The 21,026-nt window shown below is 38.6% G+C and overlaps 2 protein-coding genes across 5 annotated transcripts; one reads left to right on the plus strand and one right to left on the minus strand.

Moving 5' to 3' along the window:
* The first annotated feature begins 1,371 nt into the window (after positions 1-1,371).
* On the plus strand, positions 1,372-5,737 carry LOC105387602 (N-acetylglucosamine-6-phosphate deacetylase). Its single transcript, XM_011558352.3, has 6 exons — positions 1,372-1,670; positions 1,944-2,218; positions 2,829-3,047; positions 3,873-4,008; positions 4,352-4,528; positions 4,828-5,737. Exons 1-6 carry the CDS (start codon positions 1,466-1,468, stop codon positions 5,013-5,015), a joined length of 1,200 nt encoding a protein of 399 aa, XP_011556654.3. The 5' UTR covers positions 1,372-1,465; the 3' UTR covers positions 5,016-5,737.
* Positions 5,357-20,052, minus strand: LOC105387611 (brain tumor protein). Of its 4 annotated transcripts, none has more exons than XM_038111801.2 (9): positions 19,789-20,052; positions 17,976-18,135; positions 17,633-17,777; positions 16,251-17,520; positions 15,824-16,104; positions 15,075-15,263; positions 12,887-13,055; positions 12,225-12,463; positions 5,357-11,713 (listed from the first exon to the last, which is right to left on the minus strand). In XM_038111801.2, the coding sequence occupies exons 2-9, from the start codon at positions 18,086-18,088 to the stop codon at positions 11,609-11,611; spliced, it is 2,511 nt and encodes an 836-aa protein (XP_037967729.1). In that variant the 5' UTR covers positions 18,089-18,135; positions 19,789-20,052; the 3' UTR covers positions 5,357-11,608. The 4 variants fall into 4 exon arrangements, with proteins under 4 accessions (XP_037967729.1, XP_037967730.1, XP_037967728.1 ...); XM_038111802.2 differs by having other exon boundaries at positions 12,225-12,457; positions 17,630-17,777; XM_038111800.2 differs by having other exon boundaries at positions 17,630-17,777.
* Positions 20,053-21,026: the final 974 nt, after the last annotated feature.

The raw sequence follows: 21,026 nt of genomic DNA on the forward strand, positions 1-21,026 counted from the left end.
ATCGTGATTTAATAAAATAAATACTTCATTTTGTGTGTATGCAGAGCTCACCGCCAACCTCCAGTAGTGGAGAGGCACTAGAAAAAGAAGAAGAATTTTTGTGTTATTAAACGTTTATATTTATACTGTACTAGCTGTTGCCGCGAGCTTCGCTTCACCTTAAAAAGTTTTCCCGTGGGAATTCCAGGATAAAAAGTAGCCTATGTTATTTCTCAGGTATACCCTGAGCATATGTATACCAAATTTCCTTCAAATCCGTTCAGTAGTTTTGGCGTGAAAGAATAACAGACACAGTTACTTTCGCATTCATAATATTAGTTAGGATTATATTTTTGTATTTGCACAGCAACAAATAGATAAGCACATTTTAATTCATCTCTTTTTTAATTTTGAAAAACTTTTTTGTTTTAAGAACCCGGGGAAAAAAATCACCATAGTAAAAAGTTACGTGACCGAAATTTCCACGGATAAGTTTTTTGCACATGAACCTTTCACTTATGCCTACGTAAAACTTTCAAATAAAAGCTTTTCCCTTTTATATTTTAATCTACTAATTTCTTCCTACTGGAAAATGCCTACCTACCCTTTCATTTTTCACCCATCCCTATCCAATGCAGCCACCTTCCGTTCCGGCGTTGTCATTGACGAGATAGTCTCGTAGCCCGCCTACCGCCCGTCACCCACTTGGTAACTGTCCTAGAGCATGAGGGGTGCATGAATACATATAATACTGGTGAAATATTTTATTAGTTGCTTCGTAGTTTAGATGCAAAACTCAAGTTTTAAACTGATTTTTCAGATACCTTTCTTAGCAAAGTTGGCGGTAACAGTGGTGGAAGTATATTTGAAGAGATAGGGTTGGTTTAAGTTTAATAATAATTACTAGCTGTTCCCGCGATCTTTACTTCGCCTTAAAAAGTTTTCCCGTGGGAATACCGCGATAAAATACTTTTTATCGCGGTATTCCCAACCCTATCTCTTCAAATATACTTCCACCACTGTTACCGCCAACTTTGCTAAGAAAGGTATCTGAAAAATCAGTTTAAAACTTGAGTTTTGCATCTAAACTACGCCTAGCTAGCCCATGTTCTTTCTCAGCGGTAGATTATCTGTATACCAAATTTCATTCAAATCCGTTCAGTAGTTTTGGCGTGACATCTTCTATAGCGATATCACAAATAGGAGATCACTTGGACTATCTATTTTGATTCACTATATACCACCCCCTGAATAGGACCCCAATGCTTTCATTCGTTCAATAGTTTTCTTTTCTTAACATGCAACACTAAAATACTCATTCGGTCAATCAGCTGACATCTGCCATTTCTGACAGTTCCCCACCACTTCACTTGCCTACAAAGAACTGTCAATGTCATCGAAAACTTGAAAAACTTTTGTTGTTTTGTTGTGATTGTGGATGGTGGTTGTTTTTATTATTCCTATTAAATTATAATCGATTTTTAAAATGAAACATAACTCGGAGCTAACGAGATTCCATAACTGTTTTATTTTACGTGACAGTAAAATAATTAAAGAAGACCTATGGGTTCGAGATGGTAAAATCGCTAACCCTGAAGAAGTATTTTATGTGGAACAAAATCAAGCAGATGTAACTGTAAATTGCGATGGTCAGCTGATTGCACCTGGATATATTGATATACAAATTAACGGTAAGATTAATAGACATAAAATGACGTGCTGAGTAATCTTAGAAATTGCAAAAATATATCTGGCACCTTACTTACGAAAGTTTCCTATGCTATTGGGGTCAGCAGTATTATGATAAACTGGTTTCGAAACCTTCCTGCCGAACTTACAAAAATAAAAAACTTATACTTACCTATAGATCCTTTTTAATTTTAATTAACTAGGTAACTATGAAATAAATTGAAACTTTTATTAAGTACTTGATTCACGGTGTTTTAAAACTTTTAAAATTATAGGTGGTGTAGGAATTGACTTCTCATTCGACTCGGAAAATGTAGAAGATGGCGTTGAAAAAGTAGCCAGAGAGTTGTTAAAATATGGTGTGACCTCCTTCTGTCCAACCATGGTCACCTCAGATAAGGAAAAATATAGCAAAATACTTCCCAGAATCAAGAAGAAGCAGGGTGGAAAGCATGGAGCTACAATTTTGGGAGTACATTTAGAAGGACCCTTTATAAATACAGCAAAAAAAGGAGCTCATATGTCTGAGTTAATCAGGAATCCGGAGAAAGTAAGTGTGCTTATTTGGGGTACGGTTTTTTTTAGCTTAATTGCTAGGAGATAGAACTTGATAGTTAATTTCTAAAAAAAAATATTGAAGGAGCAAAGTAATCTCTTATCCTCGGTTGGTAAGAGACCAGTGACAATATAAAAAATAATAATTTTTATCCTCCTTATACTGTTTATTTTTATTGCACCACTTCATTTATCAATGTTATTATTGTCAGTTGAGTAAACCACTATCATTGACCTACTTTTATGTGATACATAAATTAAACTTTTATCTGTCATTGAACTTATGTTTGTAATTTATCCTTATCAATGTCTACTATCTGTATAAAAAACACAGGATTTACCACAGGGGGACAAAGTGCCTTTCAATTCATAACTTTTTATTGTTGAGACTCTCCTATAGTTATCATTTACAAAACCATCACATTCTACCCCTTATGATAGCTACTTCCTTTTTTAATACTTCTCCTACTCTATCACAATATTATGATATAATAAATAGTGATAATGAAAAGCCATGTAAGATTTAAATTCAAACATGGCTACCAACCATGATATTAACAATACAATTTGGACAATAAATAAACTCATAAATCATATTATTTCAGGGTCTGCAATCTATCACAGACATGTACGGTTCTCTGGAGAATGCTATCATAGTGACTCTAGCGCCGGAGCTGCCTGGGGCCCTGGATGCTATAAAGGGTCTGGCAGCCCTAGGCCTGCGCGTGGCGGTCGGTCACTCCATCGCCAGCCTGTCGGAAGGGGAGGCTGCGGTGAACGCCGGCGTCAACCTCATCACACATCTGTTTAATGCTATGCTTCCTGTGAGTACCTACTTTACATTTATTATATGAGGATTAAGTCCCAGTTTCAATCTCACCCAAGCACGAAAGTAAATGCTACTCAACAAAAATTCAGACAAACCCTGCATTCCATACTCAAGTTGTATACTGTATAATAGTTTTTTTTTTCAATGTGGACAAATCAAGGCAAAATAAGTATATCAGGATCCGACCTCGTCTGCGATATCTACCGACAGCCGCATAGGTAGGTAAGGTACTTAGACTACCTAGAACCAATTTATAGGTCTATTTTGATACAGCACCACCAGCCAATGTAATATTTAAATCGAGAGCTTATCTGTGTAGTTCTGATTTCCTAATTCAATGACCTTTATACGCTCGTATCTATCGATACAACTTCGATCATTAACAATACTCGTATATTGAATAAAGGTTAATGGTAGGTACTATCCATGTTTCCGGCTACTATCAGTACTGGGTGCAAAACCACAACCTTCTCTGTGCGGGTGTGGTAAGTACCTGCACCTGGCTGTGCATTTTCACAAATTCTAAACTTCCTTCCTAAGCTTGGTCCATTTCTCTCACCATGCTGGTCCACTTCTTCTTTCGTGTCATTGAACATGCGAATTTTTATATTTGGGGTGCTGGTCCACTGGGGATTGGTGGGTACACATAATGTAGATATTATGCAGGTTTCCTCACGATGTTTTCCTTCACCGAGAGTGATGGCATACATTGTACTTAAATTCCAAAAAACTCATTGGTATCTACATGTCATTGCCGGGATTCGAACCCGCATCTTGGCGTGAGAAGTACCCCTTTTATAAATGTTTGTTGTGTTTCCAGTTCCACCACCGTGACCCCGGTCTGGTGGGTCTGCTGGCGGCGACCTTGCCGAAGCAGATCTACTACGGCATCATCTCTGACGGCCTCCACACGCACCCCGCCTCGTTGAGGATAGCCTGCAAGACTAACCCTGAAGGTAGGCTGTGTTATGCTGGCGTATTTGCGTATTTGCCCAAACTTTCTTTGACTATATTTGCAAATTGTAGGCAAATTCGGCAATAAGTTTGGCGAATATACTAACCACACTTGGCAGTTTTGGCAAATACGGAAATACGAAGAACCTATGTAGGGGGTAGTAGCATTTGTGTAGGTATGTAGATTTAAGTAGGCACTAAAAAAATCGAGATATGATTAGCTACCTATCTATTTCTAACCTTCTGGTACCTTAGAACATGACGTAAGTACCTCATGAAGTTAGTTTATTTATTTCTTAAACCAGCCATCCAACTAAACTAATTCCATGTATATTTCATCTCCAGGTCTAATCCTGGTGAGCGACGCCATAGCGGCACTCGGGCTGCCAGACGGCGACTACCGGATAGGCCCCCAGGCGATGATCGTGAAGAACAACCAGGCGTACGTGGCTGGAACCAACACTCTGTGTGGCAGCATGGCCGCGCTGGACGAGTGTGTGCGGGTCTTGAAGAAGTCCACTGGTAAGGCATGGTTCAATTTCAATAGCCTGGCACAGACTGGTGTTACTTTAACTATGGTTATTCCTTTCATTGTGTGTAAAGCTGAAAACATTTATGACGTTGCATGTGAGCCCGCGCACTAGGCAGCCACGACTTCCCATACCTATATTTTAGTGACTGCCGAAGCCTGGCTGCGCAGCCAGACTGCCTAGTGCGCGGCGGAATTCCCACGGGAAAACTTTTTAAGGCCAAGCGAAGCTCGTGGGAACAGTAGTAGTTTTTTAGTTCGGTATGTATTTTATGTCATTTATTTCTTCCAGAATGCTCCCTGGAGTACGCGCTAGAAGCCGCCACGCTGCACCCAGCGAGGGCCCTCGGCATTGAACACAAGAAGGGAACACTAAACTACGGCTCCGACGCAGACTTCGTGATGCTTCACCCGGAATCTCTTCAGGTCCACTCCACGTGGATAGCCGGTGAATGTGTTTATAGAAAAGATGGCGTATAGCGAGTAAGATTAATAAGTTATCGGCTAAGTTTAATATTAAGACCAATTCTGAAGATACATAGTTACTTTAAATTCCCTTCATCCAAGGGCGTTTAACTTTTTTCATCCCCATGTCCCTAACTTAAGTTTTAACAAAAACCTAATTATTTCAATTTTATTTTAAGTGAAATATAAATTACTTAGAAATGTTTATTTTATACAGACATAGTTATTATTATACTGTATTATACATACTGCATTTACCTATTTGTTACATGTTTGGAGTACCTATATTTTTAAATAAATCTGTTTGAATATACGTGCGCATATAATTTGGGGTCAAATAAATAAGAACATCAATGTTAGTGGCATGGAAAATCTTTATTGAAGTAAATATATTTATAAAGTCAGTACAATTTAAGTTCAATAGTTTCCAAAAATATTTAAAGTGCAGGTAGCTGATCACCTGGCAATGTTAAATATGATTATTTCTTAATTAAAATACAAGCTAATATTGAGAAAACTGTAATATGTGAATAATAACATGTATATACCTAAATAAAATCATGACAAAAATATATTTTAGGCAGGCTCTGAATTACACTGGTGTGCTGTTGTTATATTCCTGGCCACAATTCACAATAATAAACTTATAATTATATTAAGAGAACCGCCAAGGTCGCGAGAAAAAACGCACTCTTACAAAAAGGAAAAGAGTGCCAGACTACGAGTCTATTTTCCTACAACTTCAGCGGCGTACCAAATTTGGTCAAAGTAAGATGTGCAACTAGTTAAAAACAAATGAAACACTGTCCACACACCGACCGACGCGGCGCTAGTGTCGCTACGACTGCCGGCGCGCGCGCACGCTAATCAATTCCTCCTTCATTAGCGCACAAGGACAGACATTCAAACCAGTTGGGCATCTTATAATTACAATAAAATTAACAAACCACGCAATGTATATTGTATACAATATTACTAAGTGTATGTATATAATGTAAATACATTTTCATGAAAAACAAAATAATATCATGGAATATTTTTAAAGAGCCAAAATATCTGAGATTAATATTTCTACTTTGATACCGTTTAACTTCTAAGATCTAGGCACAATGCAGCTGAGACTCCTGTATGGATTACATAACAATTTTCGTTGACTGTGGGGCTTACAGTACAGTAGATCAGCTAACACCATCACACGAGGGATTCTATTAAAACTTGCGTGCCCGCCCGCTAGACGTCAGGGCGAGCACTACTGACCGATTACATCAAGGCTCCACTACTTGGTAAATATATAGGACGAGCGGAATGGAAAGGGTCGAGGTGAATGAAGAGAGCCACAAGTGTTATGATGCTACACTGCCGCCCCGATAGCTCGCAAGTCCACAACAAGCCGCCCGTAAAGGCATATAACTACCTACATCTATCATAAAACTTCAACGTTTACATTGATTCAAATATTTACGGAGGGTATTGTCTGGTAGATATTATATTTCGTGTTTGTTAAGTCCGTTCAAAATATTGAAACTGGACAACTAAGTCACTTTAAAATACTTTTAAGAGTTAAATTAAGTATTGAGCAAATATATTCTTACGAGAATATAGTAGAGATTTGCTCGGCTGCACCAACTCTACAGAAAAATCGTGTTATTCTAGTATCATATACCGTTGCGCACACCACAAATGTCATTTTAATAAGAGAAAATAAAATATTAAAAGAAATCTTTGGAACGAAATCAAATACGCATTTAAACATGCACCTTACACACCAACTATTACCATTAATTTTACATTCAACATAAAATGACAAGAAACTTATTGAAGTAAAAACCTAGGATATACTTAAATCTAATTTGAAAAACGAAATAGCCATTTTACCGTACATCTAACAGCGGGGAAACCACGGGTGTTGCAGGAAATTTCTAAGAAAACTAAATTGATTCAGCATGATATGTTTTGTTAGTATTTACTGAATAATTTGTGAGATGAGAAAGTCTAAATGGCCGCTTATGTGAACAAAAATTATGCTTAAAGTATAGAATCAATTAAAAAAATTAGATTGCTACAATACGTAAATACCAAGAATTGTATATTAAAATATTTGTACTTTTACTGACTAAAGGAAAAACATTGGCAACTGCTAATAACCCTACATTGTAAAAAAAATAATATAATGTAGATTGAAATGGTTATCTCAAATTCGTTCACTCTAAGATGTGGAATGCAATTAGAATTCTTTAACAATATTAAAAGGTATAATAATATATTAAATTTTTATAATCAGCTCAACAATGTATATATTCTATATTAATTTACAAGCCTAGATCCAAACTGTGATATTTATTGCACAAGCACAAATGTGGCTTAAAATTTCAATGTGAATAGAGCTCACAACCTTATTTTTATTTCTGTCTTCAAATCGGTGGATATCGCAAAACAGTGGGTGAAGACAGTGAGAATACTGAGGGGAATCGTCGAAGCTCACCGACCGAGTAAAAATTACGTTGGGTAACATCTCAACTATAATATAAATCGAGTGAACAAACGCCTATCGAGCTAATCCGACCGACACCAATGTCTTTTAAAACTTTAAACAGCTAATTTTAAACTTTAATTTGCCACGTTCCTACACCCGAGTTAGCGATCTGTGCTTGGTGCCACAATTTAGGCAATACGCCCACCTCCAATAGGGAGGGTAACATTGTAGAGCTCACTTTGTGCGCTGTGAACCCTACCGACTGCCGGCCGGTCCGGCGCGGGTGGCGACGCAGCCCGGCCGGACTCCCTGCCCCCACCGCCCCCGCCCGCGCGCCACTACGCACCCGCGTAGCATGCCGCTACACGGCGATAGTGGACCATCAGCGGACGAGGTCGCGGGCCCGTTCCGACGGCGTTCAGTGATCCCTACATCTACTGATGAATTTATTGCTGGATACATAAGGGAATATAGATTCAAGAGAAATATATTTACCAAAAAATTGCTTTTAAAGTGTATATATAGGTAACTTTTTAAGATTCCCGAGAAAGGCTACTGTAATGTACTAATGATACAATTATTATCGAGTAACGTCAATGGACAAAAGATACCATTTGACCTGCCATAGTCGCCTACCCTTGACAGAGTGCTTAGTCTCTACAGCAATATACAGCCGACGTCGGGCGAAAACCCCCGCGCCCGCGCCCCGCGCACGCCCCTCCCTCTAATAAACGTCTCTAAACAACACCACGATATAGGCAAACTTGTGATACTGTTACTACGTGTATATCGAATTGAAAAATACTAATTACTACAAAAAATATCTACACTGACATTCTACATAAGATATATGGCAAGAACAAAAGGAAACACTGTCGACAAGATATCACCAAAATTAATGCAAGAAGATTGCTGCTTCAATTATTATTACAAATAAATAATACTTTCATCATTAAACATAAAACAAATTAAATTGAAATTGTATGAAACATTATACATTTGCTGATATTTCAACTTCAAATTTATTAATATTGGAATTCACACATAAAAATAGTATAATTTGTAAAATTATCCAAAACTTATCACACCACTTTTTAATAATTTTATGCAACCCTAAAGCAATATTGATAGCGTTACACGCTCCCTTTGGGGCTTTAATAACATCTATTTCGGTTACTGCTACTTCACTAACACACAATAATTTTGATCAATGACAACAAATTAAGAATTGAACATTAATATTAAACCCTGAATATTAATAAACAAAAAAAAATTGGCAACAATTAGTAACTAATCAATCTTTACAAATATCATACAGTAAAATAATTACTATGTGCATGCACAAATATTGTAAGAAAATAATTTGGCAGTAAAAATTCGTAACTCTAAAGGCCTAAACACTGGCCAAAATACTAGTTTTAATATAGGCCAGAACATATTATACGTTAAAACAAAAACAGTAAAACGACAAAATGAGAGTATTAAATCACACCAGCTCGTATGCGAGGGGTATGCAGACTCGTGTATTCATCAATAAACCTAGTTAAAATAAACAAAATAAAATTCCCTAATGCTATCGGGACAAAAATCCTGAAACAAATAACTTAAAAACAATATGAAAAAATAAAACCCAAAAGTTACTCACTAATCGACAGAGAATTCAGACTCAGTGTATGTCGGAGCGGTGTCCGTGCCGTGTACGACACGACCCGCCCCGCGCCGGTGACTCTATATGCCTTAAACAACGTTGCGTCCACATGTCTCTATTATTGCTTCTATCACATCTAATGTTGATAAAATATTCAAACTTGGGAAACTGCTTCAATACAATAACAAAATAAACATTACTAATTAAGTACATAAATCTCATACATTCTACTCCTGAACAGCTACAGTAACAATATGGGAATTAATGATATTATTACTCCATTATAATAATATAAGAGTGCCGGGCAAATATTCATTTTGGATTCGTGTATCACAATACAACAAGAAAATGACCTTACTTACATACTGGTAACAGATTTTCACTGTAATATTATATTGTCCCATAAGTTCAGAAATTTTATACACTTACAATAGAATAAATGGGCTTGGGTTTTACAACTACAAATCAAAATTTATGCAATTTCTCCTTACTCGCAAAAAATAGAGAGCACTGTATAATTAAACGTCAACATGAATATAATTATTAACAATATCACACGCTATGGTCAGGTTGGGATTGGTTACTTCCAGTTTTAAGTACACACCTCTCGCCCTAGACATTGTAACGTCAAAATAATGGCCATCTACAACTCTCACTATTATTTGGAAAATTATTCACAAATTAAAGTTAATACTTTGAACATTATATTTGCACTGTTAATCCACCAATAGAGACGCAGATATTAATTCCTAAAAGCCTAATGGTTGAAGAATTGGAAGACTTTTAAATACATAATATTTGTTGTATATTTGTATCCAATTTCGCAAGAGCCAATATGCGTTTCAATGTGTATGTGACCATTACTCGCTAGTTACAACGTGTAGCCGCCCCACAAGCGTTACACATACCCTGGCGTTCACTCACTACGTCTACAACATGTGACGCGCTTAGCTAAACACTAATTGAATCCGTGAAAATCTGTTAACTTTGTATAAATATGTATGTACGCATAGGTGTATAACATGCACATCAATAAAATTTACCACCCTTTGCATCTATCGTCTAAAAAGTAAAATCTCAAATTTTGAATATTCGTGTGGGTAATGTAAAAAAATATCAATATATGTTTGACAAACAGTATACGAATATAATATAATAACGATAGGATTAAAAAGTCCTTGCAGTGGCAAATTCAGATTATAATAATTATAATATATTTTATTACATTTGGGTAAGTATAAGATAGGGATGTTTTGAACAGTTTTACACTATAGTAGGAACAAATTATTACAAGATAGGTAGATTCTGGGAGTTATATCTGGAATTGGAATGACATCTGCACTAATTTTGTGACAGCTGTTGTGACTACTTGCTTTACAAGCACTTACCATGACTACCCAAATGCATACTATGTAGAAGTTAGCTTATACATTACTTCTCCAAGATTAAACTACATGAAATTGCCGTGCAAAGAGTTTTTAACATTGGTACATTTACATAATATATTTTGTAGTACTATATCCAAAAGTTTAATTGTACGAATTTATTGCAAGGTTAAAATTACACAGCGAATTTAAATTTTAACATTTGAATATTAATGTTGGTTCGTTATTCATGTTATTTTTGAACCAAAAGGCATATTTAAATGTAATCACCTACACAACGAAAAATCGTTAATATGTAAGAGGCTCTCAAAACAAGAGTACATGAAAAACATTTTGTATAGACACAGAATTCTGTAAATGGTAAATATATTTCAACGGACAATATATAATATTGTATACGAGATTAACCTAAACTAGATGGCACGTTTATTCCAGTGTCGCCTCCTTTGGTCAAAATTTACATATTTAACGTTTCAAACTCAATTGTGCGTTTAAGTGTTGACTACGATGCGCCTTTAGATATTATGTGAATAAATTTAAGTCGACTAATAAATGAGGCTCAAATACACAAGTGTACGAGGCGACACCCATACCAGTCCCCTAATTGACATGTAATTACTTCACTCGAACTAGGAACCATAACAGCTGTTAAATTTAGACAACAAACATAAAATAATAGATATTCAATTATATAACTAAACTTTGGATTTTCAGTTTCTATAACTAAATGCAACCACATAAAATGAGAGATGAAAAACAAACCAAAAAATACGTAAGTATTCAGTACTTTGGAAATAATGACTTGAAGATCTACCCAAATGCAGTGAAACACTAAATATGAAATGCCATGAAATTCAGATAAGAGTAATCACGAAGCGTTAATATCTGAGCCATCATTTCACAGCATGTGGGTTAGAGCGTTTAGTATTTATAATCATAATCAGACTAAAACATAACATCAAGTTTTAACATAAATTAACGAATAGTCAAATACTGGTTTAGCAAAAAATGTTAAGCTTTGTAAAACAGCAATTAAATATAAAATATAGGGAATAAATGTGAGATCTTGTAGTATGCAGACTTACAGCCATCGGGTTACTCCTCAGACAATGTAAAGGGTGTTGAGGACCAGTACGTGATGGTTATTCTTGGCCAGAGTGACTATGTAGCCCTCCGAGGTTATCTTCAGACCGCAGCAGCGGGATACCTACAAACGAAACAACTTCTGTCAAATTTTGTTTCAGATAACCTCAATTTTGCTTTAACATATGCCACATTTATTCTATTCTATTATCTATATTTATAAGTATGTATAATGTGTACTGGTGCACCTGTACGCGAGAAGAGCTCATGACTGCTACCAGAGGTGCAGTATCGGTGGCACAGTTCTGGGCATATACTATTTAGCGACTTAGTTGGTTTGTCGTCGACACGGATAAGAAGACGACTATCACTAAAGTCAAAACTCCATGTCCAATGATTTCAAAAGGAAGGATACGCCCGTCATAACGTTTTGTCAAAAGAAAATGGCACCCGCGCTCTGGCCCTAAACTCATACAAATTATGACACATTTATGAGGTTTTAGAGCCAACGCGAGGGTGTCATTTTCTAGAGCGGTTGGGCCTGTCCTTACGCTAGTAATATATAAGTCAATGTCCATGTCACATTTCAGTATATCTCAAAATCTCTAAGCCTTAAAAGAAGCAATAAATCTTACCTTAACATAGGGGCACTCAAACTCGGTGACCAGAACGCCGTCGCGTGAGAACACGGCCACATGGAACTTGTTGCCGTGCGAGTCACCAATCAGGACGTCTCCCGCGTCCGACACGTCGATGCCATTGGGGAAGTTGGTCACGTTCTCGCAGCCAATCCGGCGCAAGAAGCGGCCCTCGTCGTTGAACACAACCACGCAGTGCCCCTTGAAGTCGCAGACGTAGAATTCCTTGCCTGAATCCGGAATAGAAGGTTTTAGTGAGCGATTTATTGTTGCTTGTGAAGGGTGCAAGGATTGTGTTTTATTCAGTAGTAGTATAATTTACAAGAGACCAAGAGCATACACTGGACTGCAAATTTAGACAGGTAGCCGGAACTGGCTTAATTAATGAGGAAGACCGAGGACAGAGTGTTATAACGCTCATTGGGAGAGGACTATTTAGTGGTGTAGTTCTGATGATAATGATGTAAATGTGCATAATATTGTATAATAAGGTGATTAGATAATATCTGAAAGTAGGCGTGATCTGAATTAGCTAGAATGTTAGGTACCGTAGGTTAGAATCCGTAAAAGGAAAAATCAAAATACTGCATAATATGAATTCAATTCAAAATAAAATGAAACTACAATTCAAGTAATCCCATATTGCTCTCTACACATACCACTAATAGCGATGTCGGAGGGCTCGCGCATGCACTCGCTGCAGTCGAACCAGCTCATGAGGTCGCCCTCCTCGGACAGGATGAACACAGTGGGCGTGACGCTGTCCACGGCCACGATCAGCCCTTCCGCGGTCACGGCCAGGCCGGCCACGATGTCGATGAAACGCACCTGTGGGGTGGTTAAATGTGAGATTGGAGAAGATATTATTGGAGACTATTTTTATTTTGTAAACAGTAACGCCTTGTAGTGACAAATGTATCCCTCCTTGTAGTAGTAATGGGTTTAACAGCAGCCACCTTTAGCTGTTAATCCAATGTATAGGTAAAAGCGGGCTATTACAATTTATGTTCATCCTTCCATCCAGCACACCCAAGACGCCACTCCCTAGCATATAATTTTATTAAATCTGCCGTTGCTAGGGCTTTCGCGCCGAATTGTATAGACATAAACTGTGCTACCACAAAAAACTTTAAAGACTGTTTAACCTCTAGAATGCCGTGTGCCAGATCTGTCCCAACCCCCCTTGTCTGCCTAGTAACAGATCTGTCCCAAGAGCACTTCATCGCGATTTTTGTGATTTTAGTTATTAATTACCACGAAATAGAGTATGAAATCACCTGTTATTTATTCTATATGAATAAAACAACCATCGACAACATTCATTGAGTCAAAAACTTCACTTGTTTACTAGTAGCGCGAAATTCAAATTTTGGTACCTTGAACAATCCTTGTACTCGCGACTGTTGGTAATAAAATAATGATTTCGTATCGAAAAAACGTCACAAGGAAAGTAAATACTATATTTTCTTGTTATTTATTCGATTTTGAAGGTATAATGATAAATCAATAGTTTAAAAAATTACAAAAAATCGAGTTTTTATCGATCTAAAATTGTACCGGATTATTGCCTGAAGGGTGCGTAACTTTGTAATCTGTTTTCTAGTCTGTTATGTAAAAACATAAATAAATAATTTATTTCATTTATAAAGATAATTTTATTGATAATACATATTTACATCGGTTTTTTCAATAAATAGCCAAAATATTATGAAATATCAATATTTATCAAAGTGCATCCAAAATTCACACACACACATACGCAAACAAAATGGCCGCCGCTCGTGTATGTACCCGAAGTGCGTTGGGTTGCTATACAGTGTGTTTTATTTTTTAGGATCTTTGCTCTACTGAAAGTGAAGTTTAGGCTCTTTAGAATGCTATCGGTGTATAGATGAGTCTGAGAGGGTAATTACCTGTCCTATTTATGTAAATAAATATATGTATTTATATATGTATATATTTATAGTATCATATTTGTTGAAAGTAGGTTAACTAATAAATAAATATGATTCAGTAAGTAACTTACGTTTAAATTTTAAAAATTTAGTATGCTAAATACGAAACACTAAAAATAATTATCATTCTGGTTTTATTTCATCAAAAGTGAACACCCTTGATTTGGGACAGATCTGTCACACGGCGCACTGGAGCAAGCTCTTGTCACGCACACATGCACATGTACAGAAAATGGAGTCTTTTGAAATAAAGCAAATTATAATCAGTTTTCAAAATATCAATTATGAATCTATTTCCTCTAGAGTTTATATTTTATTGATATCAAATGATAGCTGTATAATCTCTTCAAGTAATAAATATAATAAAACCTGGATTGAAACTAAAATTATATTGAAAAAGACGTATTTTTCTGTGATGGGTGCAGTTTCAAGTAAAAATCTGTAATCAATGACCTACAGAAATCAAATAAAACAATTATAACCAATAAAATTCATTGTAACACGTTCATTAGCTATCTGACAATAAATTACAATCAATACATTATTGAGTACCAAACAATAATACCCAAATATTCATATAAATGTGATTCCCGCGCGGGCGCTCTCTGCTGTCAAAAAGCGCCGGCAGACGGCAGTTACATGTGTGCGCGGCTGTTCGGCATAGGAAAGGTTAACAAGTGCTCAAAGCGAAATTTGACAGATTTTGAAGGCGATTGACAGCAGTAAACATCTGTTAAACACTGTCCAAGTTTTTGTGGTAAGGCCCCTAAGTTTTAAATTTCAAGATGAAGAAGAGACTTGTCGAAATTTCTGTAAAAGGTACGCTTATCGGTTTTTCAGTACATTCCAGACCATAGAACAGATCTGATGTCCCTAAACCAGAAACACTCACAGCAATTTTCTTCAAGAAGTGTCCGTTCTTAGTAAATATCTGCATGCGGGAACGCTCGTTGCCGCGGTCGCACACGACAAACTTGCCGGTGGCGCGCACCACGGCCACTTTGCGCGGGTACCAGAGCTGCCCCTCCTCCTTGCCCGCCACGCCGAAGTTGAACTTGTGGTTGCCCGACTTGTCGAAAACCTGAGGGCAAATGGGGGAGTTTAACGACTGGTTGGGCAACTGGTTGGAGATGTAATTTTATCAGGTTTTAGGCAGATATGTGTGATATAAATGAACAAAATGTGGACTTCATCAATAGACTAGTGGTGATTGGTATATCATCATGTCACGTCTTGTTACTACATTTATTATATTCTGACTTATCCTCACGAACTCTACTATAGGTTCAAATCGAATTGAAAGCTCTCATTGTCTGTCTAATCATAGAATAACGAGACTGTATTCTATGGTATAAATGTACTTGTTATTCTATGGTCTAATCAAGTTCAGGCTTCAATTCCTATGTGAATAAGTTGAAGTGGTTCATACTCAACATGGTATTCATTGTAAACCTAGTATTCATTGTAGAAGAAAAAGAAAAGCGTGTCCGCCACACAAGTACTTTATTGGCTAAATAATGTAAGCACAGCTAAGTTGTAACGGCTATAAATAGCCGCGAGCTTCACCTCGACCTTAGTGGGCGGGCATTATTGATTTGCACTAGAGCTGCTTACATAAGCACCGAACAATATCGCACTTACCGTTATGCGGTGATTGTTGGTATCAGCGACTATGATATCTTCATCGTTGCCGAGACAGAATCCGTGTGGGGAATTGAACTGGCCCTTGCCGCCGCCGAGTTGTCCGAACTTGAACCTTATGTGCATGGGTGTAGCTTTCGTAGCGCGGACTAGGGGCACGGGAGGCGCCACTAAGGCCGCTTCTTCCGCGGCAGTCAGCAGGGGCCTGCCCGGGGACACCCCGCGGGGACCCACCCCTCCCATCCCGCCTACTCCGCCCACTCCACCATACCCATTCACCTCTGAAACAAGATGTTTAATTTTAATGATCTGGTTGTTTTGCTAAACAAAAGTGTTTAGGGATCCGTGACACTTCATTAAGTTAGTAAACAATTGAAACATTCGAAATTGAACACAATGGGTTATTATTACAAAGCTTATTACTCACCAGTGTTCAATCCTAGTTTGGCGAGCGCTTGCAGGTTGTTGAATGCTTGCGGCGAGTTGAGGTCCCCGGCCAGCAGCTCAGCTAGCGTGAAGGAGGGCGCGGGCGACGCGTGCGGCGGCGGAGGCACCTCCTTCTCCGCGATGCTGGCCAGCTGCTGCAGGTTGTACTCCACCATGGAGGGCAGCACGGGCACGCTGTTCACGGCGCCCATGCCACCCGATAGAGCCACGCTGCCCATGCCGGTCACGCGGCGCACGTTGCCGAGAGGGAAGGGGTCGTCGAACACCGGCGCTGAAGACACAGACACGGCCGGGGAGTGCGAGTTGCTCGCCATCGACACGATCGCCGACGACTCGCTCGCGCGCTTCTTCTCCTCCGCGCGCGTCGCCTCAGTACGGAAGCTGCCGAATGTCTCCTCAGTGATGGCGTCGAACTTGTCCACCTTCGTGACGAACTCCACCGAGTAGTTGACGTCGAACTCGGAGGGCCCCTCGAGCAGGCGGGCGAACTGCGACGCGACGGTCTTCTTCAGCATGACGATCTCGGTGCCGTCGCCGCGGCGCAGCAGCCGCGCCGCGAACTTGCACGCGCAGTCGATGCGCTGCACCGTCTTGTCGACGCGGTCGAACAGGTCCATCACCTTGAGCTCCCGGTCCTTGTGGAGGCGCTCGAGGTCCTCGAGGGCCTTCTCGCGGCGTCGCTCGATGGCGGCCTTGTACGCGTGGAAGGCCTCGTTGATCTGCGCCTCGGCGTCGTCGCGCTGCCGCTGCAGGTCGCCCAGCGCGTCGTCCAGGCGGGCCGAGGCGCTGCCGGCGGCGGCGGCGCGCGTCGAGCCCTCGCTGATGAGCGCGCGCAGCTCGGCGCGCAGGGCGGGCTCGGCGTCCACGATGCGCTCGCAGCGGTGCTCGCCCACCTTGTGCTCCACGGTCAGGCACTCGGAGCACGCGCCCACCTCGCACTCGCAGCAGTAGAACTTGAGGCTCTCGCCGACGTGGCGCGAGCAGAATATCGGCTTGTGGACGGCGGAGTGGTCCTTGGAGGAGCGCAGCGCGTCGAAGGGCACGACGCGGTGGTTCTCGAAGCAGCGCATGAACTGGTGCGCGGAGTTGCAGTTGGCGCACAGGAAGTGCGAGCAGTCGGTGCAGCGCGCCACGGCCGGCTCCTTGCTCTTGCAGCACGTGCACACCACGGACTGGTCCATGGCCGACACGTCCAGGATGTTCGTCAGCACGTAGTCCGACGGCAGCGACGCCGCGCCCCCGCCCGGCACCTAACACACATGATATACATTATGTTCAGTCCAGTGAACTAACTTGCAGAAAAAAATATTTTAAGTAATTAATAATATTATTTTTTAATAAAATATCATCAATAGCGACTACCTTAGTTTCCTGCTTGCACATGGGGCACTCCACTGCCAAGTCGTATTTCAAGGAATCCCCAGCCTCATTCACCATCAGCTTATCTATGCATGCTTCACAGAAAACATGCAGGCATGACAGGACACGAGGGCTGCATAGCTTATTGCTGAAAACAAAACATATTTTACCATTTATTTCTAGAAAAATGCATATATGAATTAAATCTAAAATCACTGCTTCATGATGAACAAGACAATTTTTTTTTAGTTTTTTCGTTCTTAAAGACAAGGAGATGGATATTATTTGAAATACAACAGTAACATTGCCTGTACAATAAAAATAAATAATAAATGAAATAACTTACTCGCAAATATTGCAATTCTGCTCTTGTTTGCCATTATCAGGTGACTCCAGAGAGCCCTCATCCCCAAGACTAACCAGCCCATCACCAAACAACTCCCCATTCATTTCCTCCATTTTGGCTTAAAATTATTACTGGTGTATAATTTTCACTCCTCAAGAATCTGTAACAATGTTTGAATATTCAAATATTTTTAGTTTTTTTTTTTCTAAATGAAGCCTATTTACTTAAGTCGGCCATAAGGGACTTATTCAGTTTTACCCTAACTGTGGGGGAGACCTTCCTTCCACCTTCCACCCAGACGCGCCTTCACCCAGATATTTTTAGTTGTGTTTGCCCAGCTTTTTATTCATGAATCTGTCTATGCAAGGAAATCAGACACATTTAAGATTTTATTGTGTCTTGGAAGGATTCACATGTCAGCGTTCCAATGGTCAATAGCTTGGTGTTTAATGAAAAAAGAGAATAAACACAAATTGTAACAAATGTGGGCTTGAAAAAGACTGATACTAGTATTATTATTTTTTAATGCTATGGTGGGCCTGTTGGGTAATTTCACTCAGTGACCAAAGTTCCTAGATTTTCTTACATTATAGCTAACAATGTTTAATTATTAATATATTATTCTGAAGATTCTCTGATATACAATAATAACCAGGATTATTGGATTGAAGATATTAGGGGCCAACCCCTACTCCTTGGCAACCCAGGTCCCAAGTTCATCATTATCATCCTGTAAACATCCACTGCTCCAAAATATGGCCTCTCCCAGGAACCCATTCCGGCACAAGTTTCCTATGTGTGCCAGTAGATGCTCATCTATGGTACAAATACATTTCATTTGGACTAAACTTAAGGCACATTTAAGTAATATTTATGAGTTTCATTATTGGTGTAATGGAAACAGTACTAAGAAAATACTAGCATGAGACATTTTGTTTCTTATTCTGATTTAACCCTTAACCAGGCAGTGTACCACACAAGACCACATTATTTTGAACTTTAGAACATTGAGTTACAAGCAAAAACCGATGAAAATTTTAAAGTAGCCAAGCCTGCCCACGGGTTAAAAACATCTTGAATAGGCAGGTTATAAAGTCACACTGATGACCACTCAGGATAAATTATGTAGGTACATACACTAGTAAGTAATATTAAGCATGAAGCAAACTTCCTCTATGAAGGATTATATTTTATCGGATACTTTTTTTAACTGGCATAAATACAACAATAGTATTAAAGAAAATCTTCCTTAGTGCATGAATAAATACTAGTCTTAATTTAAATGAGTACCTATACCATAATGAGTAAATACTCAGTCAAAGAAATAATAATTGTCCTCAAGATCCCAGAACCTTTTATAATTTGAAGTAGGTAATTATTGGTTTCTTACACCAAAGAACACAATACATGCTAGATCCAGTGCTCAAGGAAGCACTAATAGCACTAGTAAATTACTAATAGAAGCACAGGAATAATAGTTAAATACCTACCTACGGAGCATGCTTCATTGAAGGTGGGTATGCCCAAGTACTTATATCGTAGGTGGTTACCGTGTAGGTAAGTAATAATTATAATTTAGCATCAGAAGATTGTAAATGCCGACGTTAAACAATATACTTCAACTTAGTACCGAAGCATATCGTAGGTTGATATAGAAACGCCCATAATTCTAAATATATGAATCCAACGCATTGCAGCATTTAGACAATGGCGAAGGTCGATAGTCCATTAGCTAGGTATCTACAAAATATAAATATTTATTTGAACTGCATATTTCTTATGTTGTAAATATAAAGAATATGTTTTTACTTACCGAAAATAGTTAAAATTTGCAGAAAAGCGGATATTTAAACACGCAGTATGAACTACCACGCCGTAACTATGAGAATTTTCATCACTATGTAAATAAAATAAAAAATGAGCATCAAAACTTGACAGCTATTATTTTATGAAATAAAAATGGTTTTTCTCGATGGATTTTTGTAAAGTTTTGTCACGTTCTCATTTTAAAAAGACGAAATTAACACTTTGTAGAATATTGATTTTTCGTCGTTCGTTGCTATAAAAGTTGCCAGGAAAAATTGTTTGAATTTCAAAAATTAAAAAGAATGTTATTGCCAGCACAAATTTTGTTCAAAACTACCCTATGAATTTTAGACACGGAGGGTTCTATTCACCACCTTAGGGCCAGTTTTTTGATCCGTGGTCAACTTTAAGCATTAGTCAAGTCACTTGTCAAGCATGACAGCTGCATACAAATTTGGGAGGTTTTTAACTAATGGTCGCCGTTTTTTACCAATGGTTGAGTTAACTAGGGATCAAAAAACTGGCCCTTAGTCACTAAAACGGAGTAAACTTTAAAAAGGCTATATTACATATCGCAAATCTGCTACTGAGCGCCGCTATACCTATATTCTGTTTGGCCTGGCACGCAAATTATAGGTATATCGGAGCTCTACCATAACGCAAATCTGCTACTAACCACGGCTAGTAAGCCTGTATTCTATGTAGTAGGATCTCGAATGGGTGTTTGTATGATACCTACAATATTAAAAAGCTTCCCGGAAGAACTATGTAACCAAAATTTAACTAAAAATCAATTTAAAAACAAACTTAAGCGTCATCTAATTGTATTATTGTAAAGCATAGTTTAGTTAGGTACCTACCTTGATCCATGTATCCTTATCTTTATATCTGTATTCCTGATGTTGTTACTGTGTTTAGTGTGCGACGGCGCTGTGTATATGTAGTTATAAATATGTAATACCAACCAAGAGCTTGCCGATAAACTCCAATAGCAGTTTGGCAATTTTTGTAAACTACCTATGTAAACCATGCATGTTGTTTTTTTGGATAATAAATAAATAATAATAATAGTACACAAATATTAAGAAAATATATTATACGGCTGTCGCGAGTCAAAAGTTAATCCTATAGATTGTTTAGTATAAGTACTTTTCTCTCTCAGCCTTCCGTAGTCCACTGCTGGACATAGGCCTCTCCTAACGATCGCCACCCCAAACGGTCACCCGCCATCTGCATCCAGCGGCT

Source organism: Plutella xylostella, chromosome 13, assembly GCF_932276165.1.
Source record: "Plutella xylostella chromosome 13, ilPluXylo3.1, whole genome shotgun sequence".
NCBI classification, from domain to species: Eukaryota; Metazoa; Arthropoda; class Insecta; order Lepidoptera; family Plutellidae; genus Plutella; species Plutella xylostella.

Coding starts and splice junctions, on each gene's coding strand:
- LOC105387602 (XM_011558352.3), top strand. CDS start 1,466: ATGAAACATAACTCGGAGCTAACGAGATTCCATAACTGTTTTATTTTA. Junction 1,671..1,943: donor TATTGATATACAAATTAACG/GTAAGATTAATA, acceptor TTAAAATTATAG/GTGGTGTAGGAATTGACTTC. Junction 4,529..4,827: donor GGTCTTGAAGAAGTCCACTG/GTAAGGCATGGT, acceptor TATTTCTTCCAG/AATGCTCCCTGGAGTACGCG.
- LOC105387611 (XM_038111800.2), bottom strand. CDS start 18,088: ATGGAGGAAATGAATGGGGAGTTGTTTGGTGATGGGCTGGTTAGTCTT. Junction 15,264..15,823: donor CCAACAATCACCGCATAACG/GTAAGTGCGATA, acceptor ATTTGCCCTCAG/GTTTTCGACAAGTCGGGCAA. Junction 13,056..15,074: donor ACTTCTTGAAGAAAATTGCT/GTGAGTGTTTCT, acceptor ACCACCCCACAG/GTGCGTTTCATCGACATCGT.